The 12711-nt window shown below is 47.7% G+C and overlaps 1 protein-coding gene across 2 annotated transcripts in view; it reads right to left on the bottom strand.

The window, feature by feature from the left end:
- The window catches only part of Smurf1 (SMAD specific E3 ubiquitin protein ligase 1), an 83728-nt gene extending 74367 nt beyond the window's left edge, over positions 1–9361 (bottom strand). For both annotated transcript variants that reach the window (XM_042686960.1, XM_042686961.1), the window contains exon 1: positions 8971–9361. In XM_042686960.1, coding sequence (XP_042542894.1) covers positions 8971–9025 — 55 coding nt within the window. In that variant the 5' untranslated portion in view covers positions 9026–9361. The remainder of the gene's footprint in view (positions 1–8970) is intronic.
- Between the last annotated feature and the right edge of the window lie 3350 nt (positions 9362–12711).

Here is a 12711-nt window from a genome sequence, read left to right as displayed (position 1 = left end):
TCAAAGAACTCTGTAGGAACCCTGGACAACAGGGCTCCAGTTTCTGAATCTGGAAAGAATCACCGAGACTTACTGTAACATGTGCTAACAGGATTTTGAGAGGAAAGATGTCTCAGTATCAGAATAAACACATTCTCTAGGAAAACAAGTTTGTTCTGAGCAAAAGGCAAGTGTACAAAGTGTTTCACAGTGCAAAACCCAGAGCCCTCCTATAGGAAACACCAGACACATGGCAAATCTGGGATGCTAGACCAGTCTTGAAACAGTATTTGGAGCCAGCCATGTGGGCTACACCTGCAATCCCAGCATTCAGGATGTTGAGAGAGGATCACAAGGCTGAGGCTTATAGTCTGAGCTACGTCTTGAGACCCTGTCTCAAGAAATTGATAAATAAAATACACTTGGTATCAGCATTTCAGATGTTCAGAACACTTACATTGTAAAACAATTACTACTGGCAGTTAATATATTAAAAACTTAAGAGCTATAGGTTCTTTCCTGTTTTTAGTATTTTTCACTCTTGGAAAGCAATGGAGTAAAAGGTAAAAGGTGGAGGAGATTAAGCTGCACAAAAGGAATTCAATGAAGCCACATGCCAGCAGCTCACACCAGTAATTCTAGCTTCTCAAGAGGCTGAGATCTGAGGATCACTGTTGGAAGCTAGACCAGGCAGGAAAGTCTGTGAGACTCTTATCTCCAGTTAACTAGCAAAAAGCCAGAACTGGAACTGTGACTCAAGTAGGAGATCACCAGCCTTAAAAAAAAAAAAAAAGCCAAGTAAGAGTGCAAAGCTGAGTGTAAGCCCCAGTACTGGCACACAAAAATAAAAAAAAAGAGAATTCAATCAGAAGACTTTGGGGTCTCCTCCTCCAGGTTCCCCCTCCTGAGAGAAATCACAGCATTTTCTTCCCTCTCCCCCCAGTTAGCATTTTATTTTCAACAGTAGCCTCCTCCTGACAGTCTATACAAACCTATCTACAAGCCTCGCCCCCGCCCTTTTTAAGTTTTATTACTTAACTAGTATGTGCACTGAGCACTCTACTGAATCATGCCCCTTCCCACTCAGCACAGTATCTGGGAGAATGTTCCTAATCACAACAAAAGCACTATCTTATTCTTTTGACTAGCTACACACCCTTGGGGGATACACAGTAATTTATTTAAGTAGTTCTCTTTGGCTGCGTATTTAAGCTGATCTCCGGCTCTGTAATTGCAAACAATGCCGCAATCATTTTGTTCATGAGATTTGAATAGCACTGAGAGGAAAAGTGTGAGGGACCGAGTGCTAGAAGGGGTACACACACTCCCTACCTGACAGCACCTCCCTGCACCAGTCTGCCCTGGGCCTACAACCAACCAGAACTATTTTTCCCACCTGTCCTCCTTCTGCCTGCCCAGGGGATCTGTGAAAAATCACTGCACCTAAGCTCCAATTTATATTTTGTTCTATGAAAACAGAGAAGGCTATGAATTTAAAGATATTTTTAAAAAGAAAAGTGCATTTTTAGCAAAACCAGGCTTGATTGTTTTTTCATGTGTTTGAAATCCACCTTCACTTTGTTTCCAATGAACTGTCTGTAGTTTTGCTGTTCTGTCATTGCCCTTTTCTTGATTAACTTTTAAAATGTTTATTAGTATATATTAACTTTACAGAATGGATTTCAAAGCCAGGTACTAGTGGCTCGTATCTGAGGATCACCATTCATAGCCAGCCCAGGCAAACAAATCCAAGAGACTCCTACCTCCAGCTAACCACAAGAAAACTGGAAGTGGCACTGTGGCTCAAAGTGGTAGAGTGCTAGCCTTTTGAGCAAAAATGCTCAGGGATAGTGCCCCAGCCTGGAACCAAGCCCCATAACCAAAAAAACGAAGGAAGGAAGGGAGGGAAGGGAAGGGAGGGAGGAAAGGGAAGGGAGGAAAGGGAAGGAGGGAGGGAAGGAAGGGGAGGGAAGGAAGGGAAGGAGGGAGGGAAGGAAGGGAAGGGAAGGAGGGAGGGAAGGAAGGGAAGTAGAGAGGGAAGGGAGGGAGGGAGGGATTCAAGCAAGCAGGGGGCAGTACTGAGGTTTGGACCTAGGACCTTGGGCTTGCTAGGCAGTCTCCTCACCATCAGTCATTTCCTCTTTCAGTTATTTTTAAGATAGGGTTTTGTTTTCTGCCCTGGGCCTCCATCCTTCTATACATATATCCCATGTAGCTGGCATCAGATTCAAGACACAATGCCCAGTTTATTGGCTGAGGCGGGGTATGGCTAACTCTGCTAGTGCTGTCCTTGAACCGTGATCCTCGTCATCTCCACCTCCCAAGTAGCTGAGATTACAGGAATGCACCACCATGCTTAGGCTCCCAGACATTCATTTCCATATAGATTTGAAATTGTTTTCCTAGTTTATCCTTGCACAATGGTTTCATCATATATTTACCAAGGAAACATTTTCTATTTAGCTACAAAAAAAGTTCTTTATTGCTTATTACTTTTCAGATTATTTTCAGGATGGTTTTAAAATATATACAAACATATAACCTGCAAATCACAGCCATTTTGTTTCCCGTATTGACACCTTACTCCTGTTAATAAATATGGAGACACTGTATATCACTGAATTACTCCTCATTTTAAAGGAATGCCTCCAAGGTTTCTCCATTACGGACAATGTAGCTTTGGGCTTGTAACACTATCTCCCTAAGGAACTTTCTGAACACATAGAAAACTATTCATTTCTGGGTATCATCTTCCATGTTTATCAATCCGTTCCAGAGATTTTCTCCAGTGTCAACGGACACATGAGCTTTACCACTTGTAGTCACAGTGGCACAAGACAGACCGTCCAGCTAGGAGTCTATTACACTGTGCTAGACCATAAATAATTCACAACTACCCATCAAAATAGTTAACCCATCCTTTTCAGGTCTAGCATGGTATAAAAAGAAAGATAGCTCATATTACAGACAGGAAATGGAGGCATGGAAACGTGGTAATTCTCCACATCTCTTCTTCATGGTGGTATTTCAGTGAGTTAGAAGTAAAATTCAGGCCTTCTGATTGCCAAGCCAGTGGGCTCCTTAGCACCAGGAAGACCCATGGCTTTCAGAGAACTGAGCACACGCCCACCACATAAGAAATCAGGCTGCCATCTACAACTGAAGCTGCACACATTCTCCTGAAAGCAACTCCACGCTGGAGTCAGGAGCTGGCAACATCTAAAACGCATCAGGCAGCAGAATAGGTTTCTGCTCAGTGATACACGATGCTGCCGACATTCCTCAGCCAATTAGAATTCCTTTTGGCTGCAGAGGAGGTGCACACAGCTGGAATGGCAGGGCTGGCACAGCGTCAGGGAGCTGAACATGATTTAGCCGTGTTTTAAGACAATGAAAGTCCTCCGGAGCCCACCCCATTCCATGAGTCCGGAAATGGGGAAACAGCATTCCACTAGGTTTAAATATTGAAATGGATTAAATTGCATCTGTAAATACAATAGTAATTCTCTAATGTGGTATAAAGAAAATACACCCGCTCCACATGGCTATGTGATTTCTGCTCTCCTTTAACTAGCAATGGCCTGTGGGATTTCCATCAGCTGGAGACAGAGTCAGAGCCAGCAAGCTGCAGACAAGCAAATATAAGTTGAGGCTTGCTCTTGATAAAATGCCCTTAGAAAACAACAAACCATAAATTAGCTGTTTAGTAACAAAGGTTTTCATTCCTTACTTGCTGAAAAATATTGAACTTCTGAAAGTTTTGACATTATAAAAAAATCAATCCAAGAAAAAAAAATCCTCAAGCAGAAGTTATTGTGAAGATATCAAATATTCCACCCCACAGAGCTTTCAACCACTTACTGAATTGCATAATTTGGCTATTTTAACTTTTAACAGTGCCCACACAAGTTACAAAACAGCCCATCTACTTAACTGGACCACTAGGCTAATGTTGAAATATTTTGGGTGTTTCTTCTTTCTCTTCCTTCCTTTTCAATTCCTGAGAAAATAGTTTACTAGTAATAAGCCTCCAGAGTGACCTAAGAAGATAAAAATTTAACTAAGAAAAAAGCAGAATGTTCAGAAACAACTTTCAGGGTGGCAAAAAGAGCAGCATTGAACTCTAAGTGATAAACATGGAGTAAAAAATTTCAGTTTGATGGATAATTTACTTTAAAAAATACACATAGGCAGGCACTGGTGGCTCATGCCTGTAATCCTAGCTGATCAGGAGGCTGAGATCTAAGGATCTCAAATCAAAGCCAGCCTGGACAGGAAAGTCCTTGAGACGCTTACCTCCAATGAACTTAAAAAAAAAAAAAAAAGTAAGATGTGGAGCAAATTGTAGAGCTCTATCCTTGAGCAAAAAAGCTCTGAAACAGTAACCCAAGCCCTGAGTTCAAGGCCCAGGACTGGCACAACACACACAGACATACAGACACACGGACAAATATACACACAAATAAAATCCATGAAAGATTTTGGGACCTAAATCTTGTACTTGCTTAGACTTGATGCAAACCCTAAGGAAATTATCACACAAACTGAGATGCAGCACATGGCTAAGCAATGATCTGACACTGTCTGCATCTTACCATAGTAGGTGAAATAAGACCTCTTACTAAGGCCAGCCAGTGAGTGAGGCTCTTTGCTGATACAGTGGACAAGATCAACATGCCTAGTGGTTTTCTTAAACTTTCTCGAGAAGCTGAACTATGTTGAATCAACTAGGCCACCTAACTGCTCCTGCACAATGGAAATAACAAAAGCCTCCAGGACAGAGAGCCAGGACAGCAGCTATTTCATTGCAAAGGCATATGTGCTCCTTCTTTAAAAACAGCCGTATGCTGGGAGCCACGATCAGGAATAGGCAGATGAGATCTGAGGATCATACTTCAAAGCCTGCCTGGGCAGGCAAGTCCATGAGATTCTTTATCTCCAATAAACCAGCAAAACGCTGGAAGAAGTGGAGTTGTAAGTCAAGTAGTAGAGCGCCAACCTAGAGAGAAAAAGCTAAGGGACAGAGCTAGGCACTGGTGGCTCATGCCTGTAATCCTAGATACTCAGGAGGCTATGATCTGAGAATCATGGTTTGAAGCCAGCCTGGGCAGGAAAAGTCTGTGAGACTCTTACCTCCAACTAACCACCTGAAAACTGGAAGTGGAGCTGTGGCACAAAGTGGTAGAGCACTAGCCTTGAGCTAAAAAACTCAGGGACAGTGCCTAGGCCTTAAGTTCAAGCCCCAGGACCAACACACACACACACACACACACGCACGCACGCACGCACGCACGCACGCACGCACGCACGCACGCACAAAGGGACAGTGCCCAGGCTCTGAGTACTGGCACCAAAAATAAAAACTAGCCTCACATTTCCATAAGGAAACCTTGGTCTTGATAGTTGTGTTCCAAAAGGCAAGATACTGGAGGTATTATGGCCTAGGAGAGTGTTGGCATTAAAGCATTTACAAGGTTCAGGCATAAAGGATTTCAACTAACTAGTTAACATCAGAGTAAAATTTTCTTGAAGAGCACCATGTAACCCATAGTTCTCCAAATTCCATTTTTTTACCCAAAGTGACCTAGATGAGTATCTGGGATTCATTTGTATACCACATAAGAACAAAGCTTTTGCAATTCTGCTTGAGTCTGAAATCAAAATGTTTCTGAAAGTGTTGGATTTGCCAATGGGCTCTAAGATGTGTGCAGGACAATGCTCTTTAACAAGCATCACTTGATTTTGTGTTTATTATATTGCCAAACTTAATGAAACTGTTGAAAAATTATTTCCCTGTGAAAATATCACAAAGACATTCATTAAGATTATATTATTTCAAAAACTCAGACATTTTTCTTCTGTTTGGACCAGACTTTCAAATGTAGTTCACCATATTACCCAACTGTTTTCAAAATCAAAACAGGTCCCCCAGGAAGAAAAACAGTACAAATGTAATCAGCACACAAAATCAATGCTGGGCCTAACTCAAACATCGATGTTGTTCTGACCATCAAGACAAGAACAAGAAAGTGTACACACCCAACAGTCACTTGAAACAAGTGGGCACCCAAGTGGATATATCATGTGAAGACATCCAAGAATGTTGTAAGGGAGTTGAAACCTCACTTGACATTCAAGGTAGGACTCAGATCCAGCAAGGTTAAACACTTGCGCAGGTACAGATCTCACCAACCCAAGGCTCCTAACCTTACTCTCCACTTGCTTGCCACCACAGATGAGCCATCATGGGCCAAAAAGTCCTTCATGTTCTTTTAGAACTCTAGAGTCCTACAGACTTAGAACTGTATTCGTTATGCTTAGTGTGATATTCATTGCAAAGTCACAGTACCACTTCCATATAAAGAATACCCCAAAACTCTGAAGCAGTTCTGCATTTGTAACACTTAAATCAACAAAGTCCCCCCTTTTGACAGGAAAGAAACCAGAGCAGCCAATTAGGACTAGTTAATACACATACACCTGACACAAATACTGTAAATGAACTCTAGTCCTTCTATAACAGTTACCTCGTTTCTACTACAACTTCCCAAACCAGTTACTACTCCTTTTAACAAGGAAAATGAAACCAATCTGATGTCAATTACATATTACCTTGTAAATCAGAACCAAATTTGTAATTAAGGCTTTACAAGCATAGCAATACCAAAAATTACTTAAGTAACTACAAAAAATAACGATGTGTATATGCATGCCTTAGGTAGAAGGGTTTCAGGCCCTGGCACAAATGAGTAGTATTGTTTTTCCAACAGCAACGATCTCACAAATGTAACAGTCACTTTACGAGACCAGAGATTGTGTTTGGGGCCAAATAACCTCATCTGACATCTTCATACAAATCCCTTTCTTAAATCAAAAAGTAGACCACACAACTACAGTCTTTCAAAGGAAATTCCGGTATGAAAAAGTCATCTATTGTTTACTTGGTATATATCTGTGCCAGAAAGCTCAAAATGCTCATTTTAAAGGAACCTGGCCAGGCCCGATTTTAGAATCCTCAGGCCACCAAGCAGGAAAATCCAGTGTCAAATTCCTGAGACTGAAGTTTTTCTTCCCTTTTAGGACTGGAAATACTGGAGTTTTGAAACTCTGCAAACAGAACCATATCTGCAACACTGAGGGACCGGCTGTCACAGGCAGGGCAGGGAGGTGCAAGGGGAGGAGGCTGAGGCCCGCAGCCAGGACTGCAGAGTGAGAAGGGAAGCCCGGCTGCAGTGTGGCCGGGAACCTGGGGAGCCCCGGAGAAGGAGCCACTACAACAGGCATCTCGCTCCTCTACGCATCCAAACCACAACCACGTCATAGGCCCACAGCAGAGCTTCGCGCCCACCCTTGAAGGTGGCACTACAGAGCCTCCTAGGAAACATAGGCATTCCATTGAAGACTCAGGGAATCTAGGGGCCTGCACCAGCGCAGAGCTGCTACACAGCCCCTAGTGTGTGAGGGAGAGTGAATGGGGCAGAATTGCAACAAGGGCCAGGTAAGAAGGGATGAAGCAGAAAGGACAGAAAACAGTGGCCTGGCCTCAGGAAAAAGGAAATGCACCAGACGGGTGAGGTCTGGACCAGGGGGAAAGCAAGAACAGGCCATGGAGCCGCTCCCTCCAAGCCAGGCTGGAGGAATTCGGGGCTGTAGGAAAGAAAGGGTGGAGGCTGCTAGACAGAAGCGTGGGGGCGAGTCGGGGAGATAAGCGAGGGCAGGACTAAGTGGAAATGAGAGGCGGGGCTTAGGGGAAAGAGTGGGCGGGGCCGGAGGGGGAAGAAGGCCGGGGGCGGGAAGCCAGAAAGAGGACGGAGGGGAGGGTGGGCTGGAGATGGGGATCCAAGAGGGATGAAATAAGGGAACAAGTACATGAGTGGGGAGGAGAGGGTGGGAGTAAAAGTGAGAGCAGGCTGGGGACGAGGGAAGAAAGACATAAAGAAGGTGGGAAGGTGGTGGGTGAGAAGAGGGGGCAGGGACAAGGGAAAAGCGAGGGGGCGGAGTGGAGCAAGGGGTGGGGCCGAGGGAGGAAGCCGGTGGGGGAGAGCAGGGGAGAATACGGGGGGTGAGGAGGGGTGGAAGGAGAAAAAAAAAGGGGCACTGAGTGGGCGGGGCCAGGGAGAAACCAGGAACAGGTGTGGGGGAGGGGGGACGAATCAGGGGAGGGGAGGGAACAGGAGGGAAGCCAGGGACCAGAGAAGCCCGGAACACGAAGGGGGGGGAATAGGTAAGTGAAGCCAAGGGGCGTGGTCTCGAGGCCGGGGGCAGAAGAGGCCTTGAGCAGGTGGGGGGGGGGACCAACAGGGGCATGGCCTCGAGGCCGGGGGCGGGGCCTGGAGAAGCCAAGCCAGGGGCAGTTAGGAGGGACCCGGGGGGAGGGTGAAGCCGGAGGGTATTGCCTAGATGCCTAGGGGTGGCTTGATGTCGGGGGGGTGGGGCCAGGAGAAGCCAGAGACAGGAATTGGGGGGGGAGGACAAGCAAGAGAGTGAAGTCAGGAGCGAGGCCTCGGTGACAGAGGTGGGGTCGGGAGAAGCCGGGGCCGGGGGGGCGGGGGGGGGGGGAAAGCGAGGCTAGGGGGGCGTTGCCTTGACAGGGAGGGGGGTATGGGGGGAAGGAGGGAGCAGGACTGGGAGAAGCCACAGGCAGGAATGGGGGGGGGAGCAAACGAGTGAAGCCAGGGGGCGTGGTCTCGGTGCGGGGGCGTGGCCTGGGGACGGAGGGGGGGGCCGGGAGAAGCTAGGGGCAGGTGTGGGGGAGAGGGAGGGAAGCGCGGGGGGGGGGGTGAAGGGGAGCATCCAGGAGGCGGGGCGCCGGGGGCGGGGCCGGAGGGAGAAGCGAGGGGCTCTCGCCGAGGGGGTGGAGGGGGGTGACGAGGTCCGGGGACCGGGGCGGCGTGGGGAAGGGCGACATCCGAGGGCGCCCTGCGGGGGGGATGCCCGGGCTGCGCGGAGAGGGGGCGCCGGGGCGGCGGGTGGGCCTGGGTCCGGCCTTACCTGTCAGGCGGATCTTGATGCTGGAGCCGTTCCTGCGCGTCCCGGGGTTCGACATCTCCCGCCAACGTTCCGGCAACCGTGGATCCAGCGCCGCCGCCGCCGCCGCCCCCCGGCCCGGCCCGGCCCAGCCCCGCCGGCGCCGCCGCCTCAAGGTTACGGCTCCAGGCTGGGCGCCGGGGTCCGAGCCGGGACACGAACTCCGCGGCCCAGGCGTCGGGGCGGCCGACAGGGTGGTCGAGCCGGGGGTGTGTGTGGGAGGGGAGGTTCCGTGCTCGGCCCCACACCCCGAGCCCTTGGTCCTGCCAGACGAGCCCGGTCCGCAGCTCCCGCTGCTGCTGCCGCCGCCGCCGCCTTCTCCTCCTCCTCCTCCTCCTCCTCCTCCTCGTCGTCCTCCGCCTCCTTAGAGCCGGACGCCCGCCGCCCTCGCCGCTTCCGCCGCGCTGCCGCCTCCCGGAGCCGCACGCGCGCCCGCCGCCGCGCCGGCCCGGCCCTGCGCGCCCCCGAGCCTGCGTGCGCGTGCGCCCCGGCACGTCGGGGCGGGGCGCGCCTCTGCGTCACCCGTCACCCGCGGGCGCGTGGGGCCCTGAGCCGTGCAGCCGCCCGGGAGAGGCGGCAAAAGTCAGGCCTGTGGGTGCCCGCCGAGCGCAGGAGGGCTTCGGTCCGGCTCGCCATCGCGTCTGCATGGTTTTTTGTTTGTTTTGTCTGACTTTGTATTGTTCTGATGGGGTCTTGTACTTTTTGCCCAGCTGATCTTGAACCTGGATCTTCCTCCCTCCACCTCCTGAGTTGCTGCTGGGAGTACGGGCGTGAGCCACCGTGTTTTTTTATGGAATTCGTAATAGAACTCACAAGGAGACATGAATGGAGACCGGGTTGTTGGTGCAAATAAAAGACAAAGGAAAGTTATGAAACTGGCCGGTTGTCTAGAATATGGATTTAAGTTATTTTGTTAAAAAGAAATTGCCCTGGAAGTTGAAAAGGGAAAGCTGCAGTTTAGGCACCAGGGGCTCACACCTGAAAGCCTAGCTGCTTAGAAGGCTGAAACCTGGAGGTACTTGGTTCGAGGCCAGCTACGGCAGAAGTCTTTGAGACTCTTATCTCCAATTAACCGGCCAAAAAACAAAGGGCAAGCTGCAGGTGTGGCTCAAGTGGTTGAGCACCAGCAAAACAAGCCAGAGTGAAGCCCTGATTTCAAATCCTAGTACCAGCAAAGTTCTTGCCTTGGCTTCTCACTCAGAAGATTCCTAGGGTTTTGGTAGGGCCTATAAATCAGGACTAATCTTCAGGCTGTACACAAAAAGAAAGTCTGTATGTGCTGTAGACCAAAGCCTCAAGGATGACAGAGTCCTATAGGGCCGGGCATGATGGTACATGGCTGGCTACTCAGCAAGCCAGAGGTAGGAGGAGTGAAGTCTGAGGCCACCCTTGGCAAAAAATATTGAGATCCTCTCCAAGAAATAAAGTGCAAAGCTGGGCACTGGTGGCTCACACCTGTAATCCTAGCTACTCAGGAGGCTGAGATCTGAGGATCACCGTTCAAAGCCAGCCTGGGCAGGAAAGACCATGAGACTTTTATCTCCAATAAACCACTAGAAAACCAGAAGTGGCACTGTGGCTCAAGTGGTAGAGCACTAGCTTTGAGCTGAATTGCTGAGGGACAGTGCCCAGGCCCAGAGTTCAAGCCCCACAACTGACAAAAAATAATAACGAAAGTACAAAAGAGTTGGGGGTGAGATTCAAGTGGTAGAGCACCTGCCTCTTGAGCAAAAGCCCTGAGTTCAATCAAACCCAGTACCAAAGGAGAGCACCTGTAATCTACTTTTCATTCCTCCTTGTTCTGACTTCTTGGTCACCCAAACATTTTTACTTAAACCTAGAGAGTAATAAACTATTTTGCTTTTTAAAATGCATTTCCAGCCCACAAAATACATAGCAAACTTAATTCCAACACACTCAAGAACCATGAGAGATCCCAGAGCAATGACTTCCCTGACAACTTCCAGAGTAGGGCTGTCAGACAGACATAAACTTGATGGGCTGATGTGCTCTCCTACTTGCTACCCTGAGACCCTTTAAATCTCTGATGTCCAACTTCCTCATCTATAAACCAGAGATTGACACCAACTCAGGCTTATAAGTAGTACAAATACAGATATTCAGCTGGGCATGGTGGCATACACCTGTAATTCTAGCACTTGAGAGGTTGAGGCAGGAAGATCATGAGTCTAGAGTACAGCGTGAGCTAGATACCGAGACCCTGCCTTCAAAACACAACAAAACACAAGGCTGAGGAAGTAGAAAGGCCCTGGCTTCTCCATTCCCTAGCACAGAGAGATGGTGAGAGAAAGAAGGAGCAGGGAGAGGGAGGAAGGAAGGGAGAGAGGATATCCATGAAAGTACTTTACAAAGAAATCATTTAAGTGATAGTAAATGATAGTTCTTGATCTCAGGAGATTTGTACCTCAACTGTCACCAGAGAAAATGTTTCCTCCATAGAATTTCTCCACTGAAAGCAGTGACTGACCAGGATTCCCTTTCCTCTCTCTCTCCATTGGGAAACAAAAACAAAGAAGTTAAAGGTTTTCTAAATAGTCCAGTTCCTCAAGGACAAGTGAATTAGCAATTTATGAATCACTCCATGTGAACCAGACTGTTTTCTTTGGAGGAGAGCAGCTCTGATAAGGAAACGCCTTTTCCTCCCAGGTAACTCCCAGACCCTTTATCAGACTCGTACTGTGTGAGGCCGGGTTTGGTGATGCTCTACACCAAGCTGTGATCCTAGCTGCTTGGGAGACCAGAGGTGGGAGGATCATGGCGTGACGTCAGCATTGGGCAAAAGAGTGAGCTCCTGCCAGAAAGATAACTAAAGCAAAAAGGGTTTGGGAGTGTGACTCAAGTGGTAGAGAACCTGCCTATCAAGTGTTTGAACTCAAACCCCAGTACTGATTCAAAAAAAAAAACCCAACTTTCATTGTATATTGTAAGTAGTGTAATTCAGAAATACAGGTTTAGAATCCAAAGGTCAGATGACATTATGTAATGTATCAGGTTTCTGATATTTTTTTCATTACTTAAAAAAAAAATCTATGAATGAGAAATTGGGGATTAGTCAACTCTGTCTCAACTAGAAGCCAGGAGTTAGTTGAAAAGTATTCTAGAATTTTCTATATGTAAAATGTCACATATATGATTTATAAATAGTACATAAACTATTTCCCCTTCCTTTTTTAAACAGTCTCCCTATATAGCCCAAACTGGCCTGAAACTTCACTGTCCGCCTGCCTCAGTCTCCCAAACTCTAATGTTACAGGTATGTACCACTAGCTCTAGCTCACCCTGGGACTCGAACTCAGGGACCTGTACTCTCCCTACCTTAGCTTTTTCACTCAAGGCTAACATTCTAACTTGAACCATACCTCTGCCTCCAGCTTTTTTGCTAGTAAAATAAACCTAAGCCTCTTTTGGACTGGCCTGCCTGAGCTGGCCTCAAACTGCGATCCTCACATTGCAGCCTCCACAGAAGCTAGGATAACAGGCGTGCCCAGCTTCACCCTTTTATTCCTTGATTCACCAGATCAAGATTCTCCCATTATGAAAGAGTCTGTAATTAAGTCTTCCCCTGTGTGTCCATTTTTGAAGATACTATTTTCCCATATCTTGGCTTTTATTAGTTTACATTAGTTACACAAGTTGGGGGGGGGGCTTTTTCCAAATATGTTTACAATGTGTTCCTCCCCCCCA

Source organism: Dipodomys spectabilis, unplaced genomic scaffold, assembly GCF_019054845.1.
Source record: "Dipodomys spectabilis isolate Male_0828 unplaced genomic scaffold, ASM1905484v1 ptg000098l, whole genome shotgun sequence".
NCBI classification, from domain to species: Eukaryota; Metazoa; Chordata; class Mammalia; order Rodentia; family Heteromyidae; genus Dipodomys; species Dipodomys spectabilis.
Note: the sequence above shows the minus strand (reverse complement) of the source record. Positions and strands in the feature narration are given on the sequence as shown.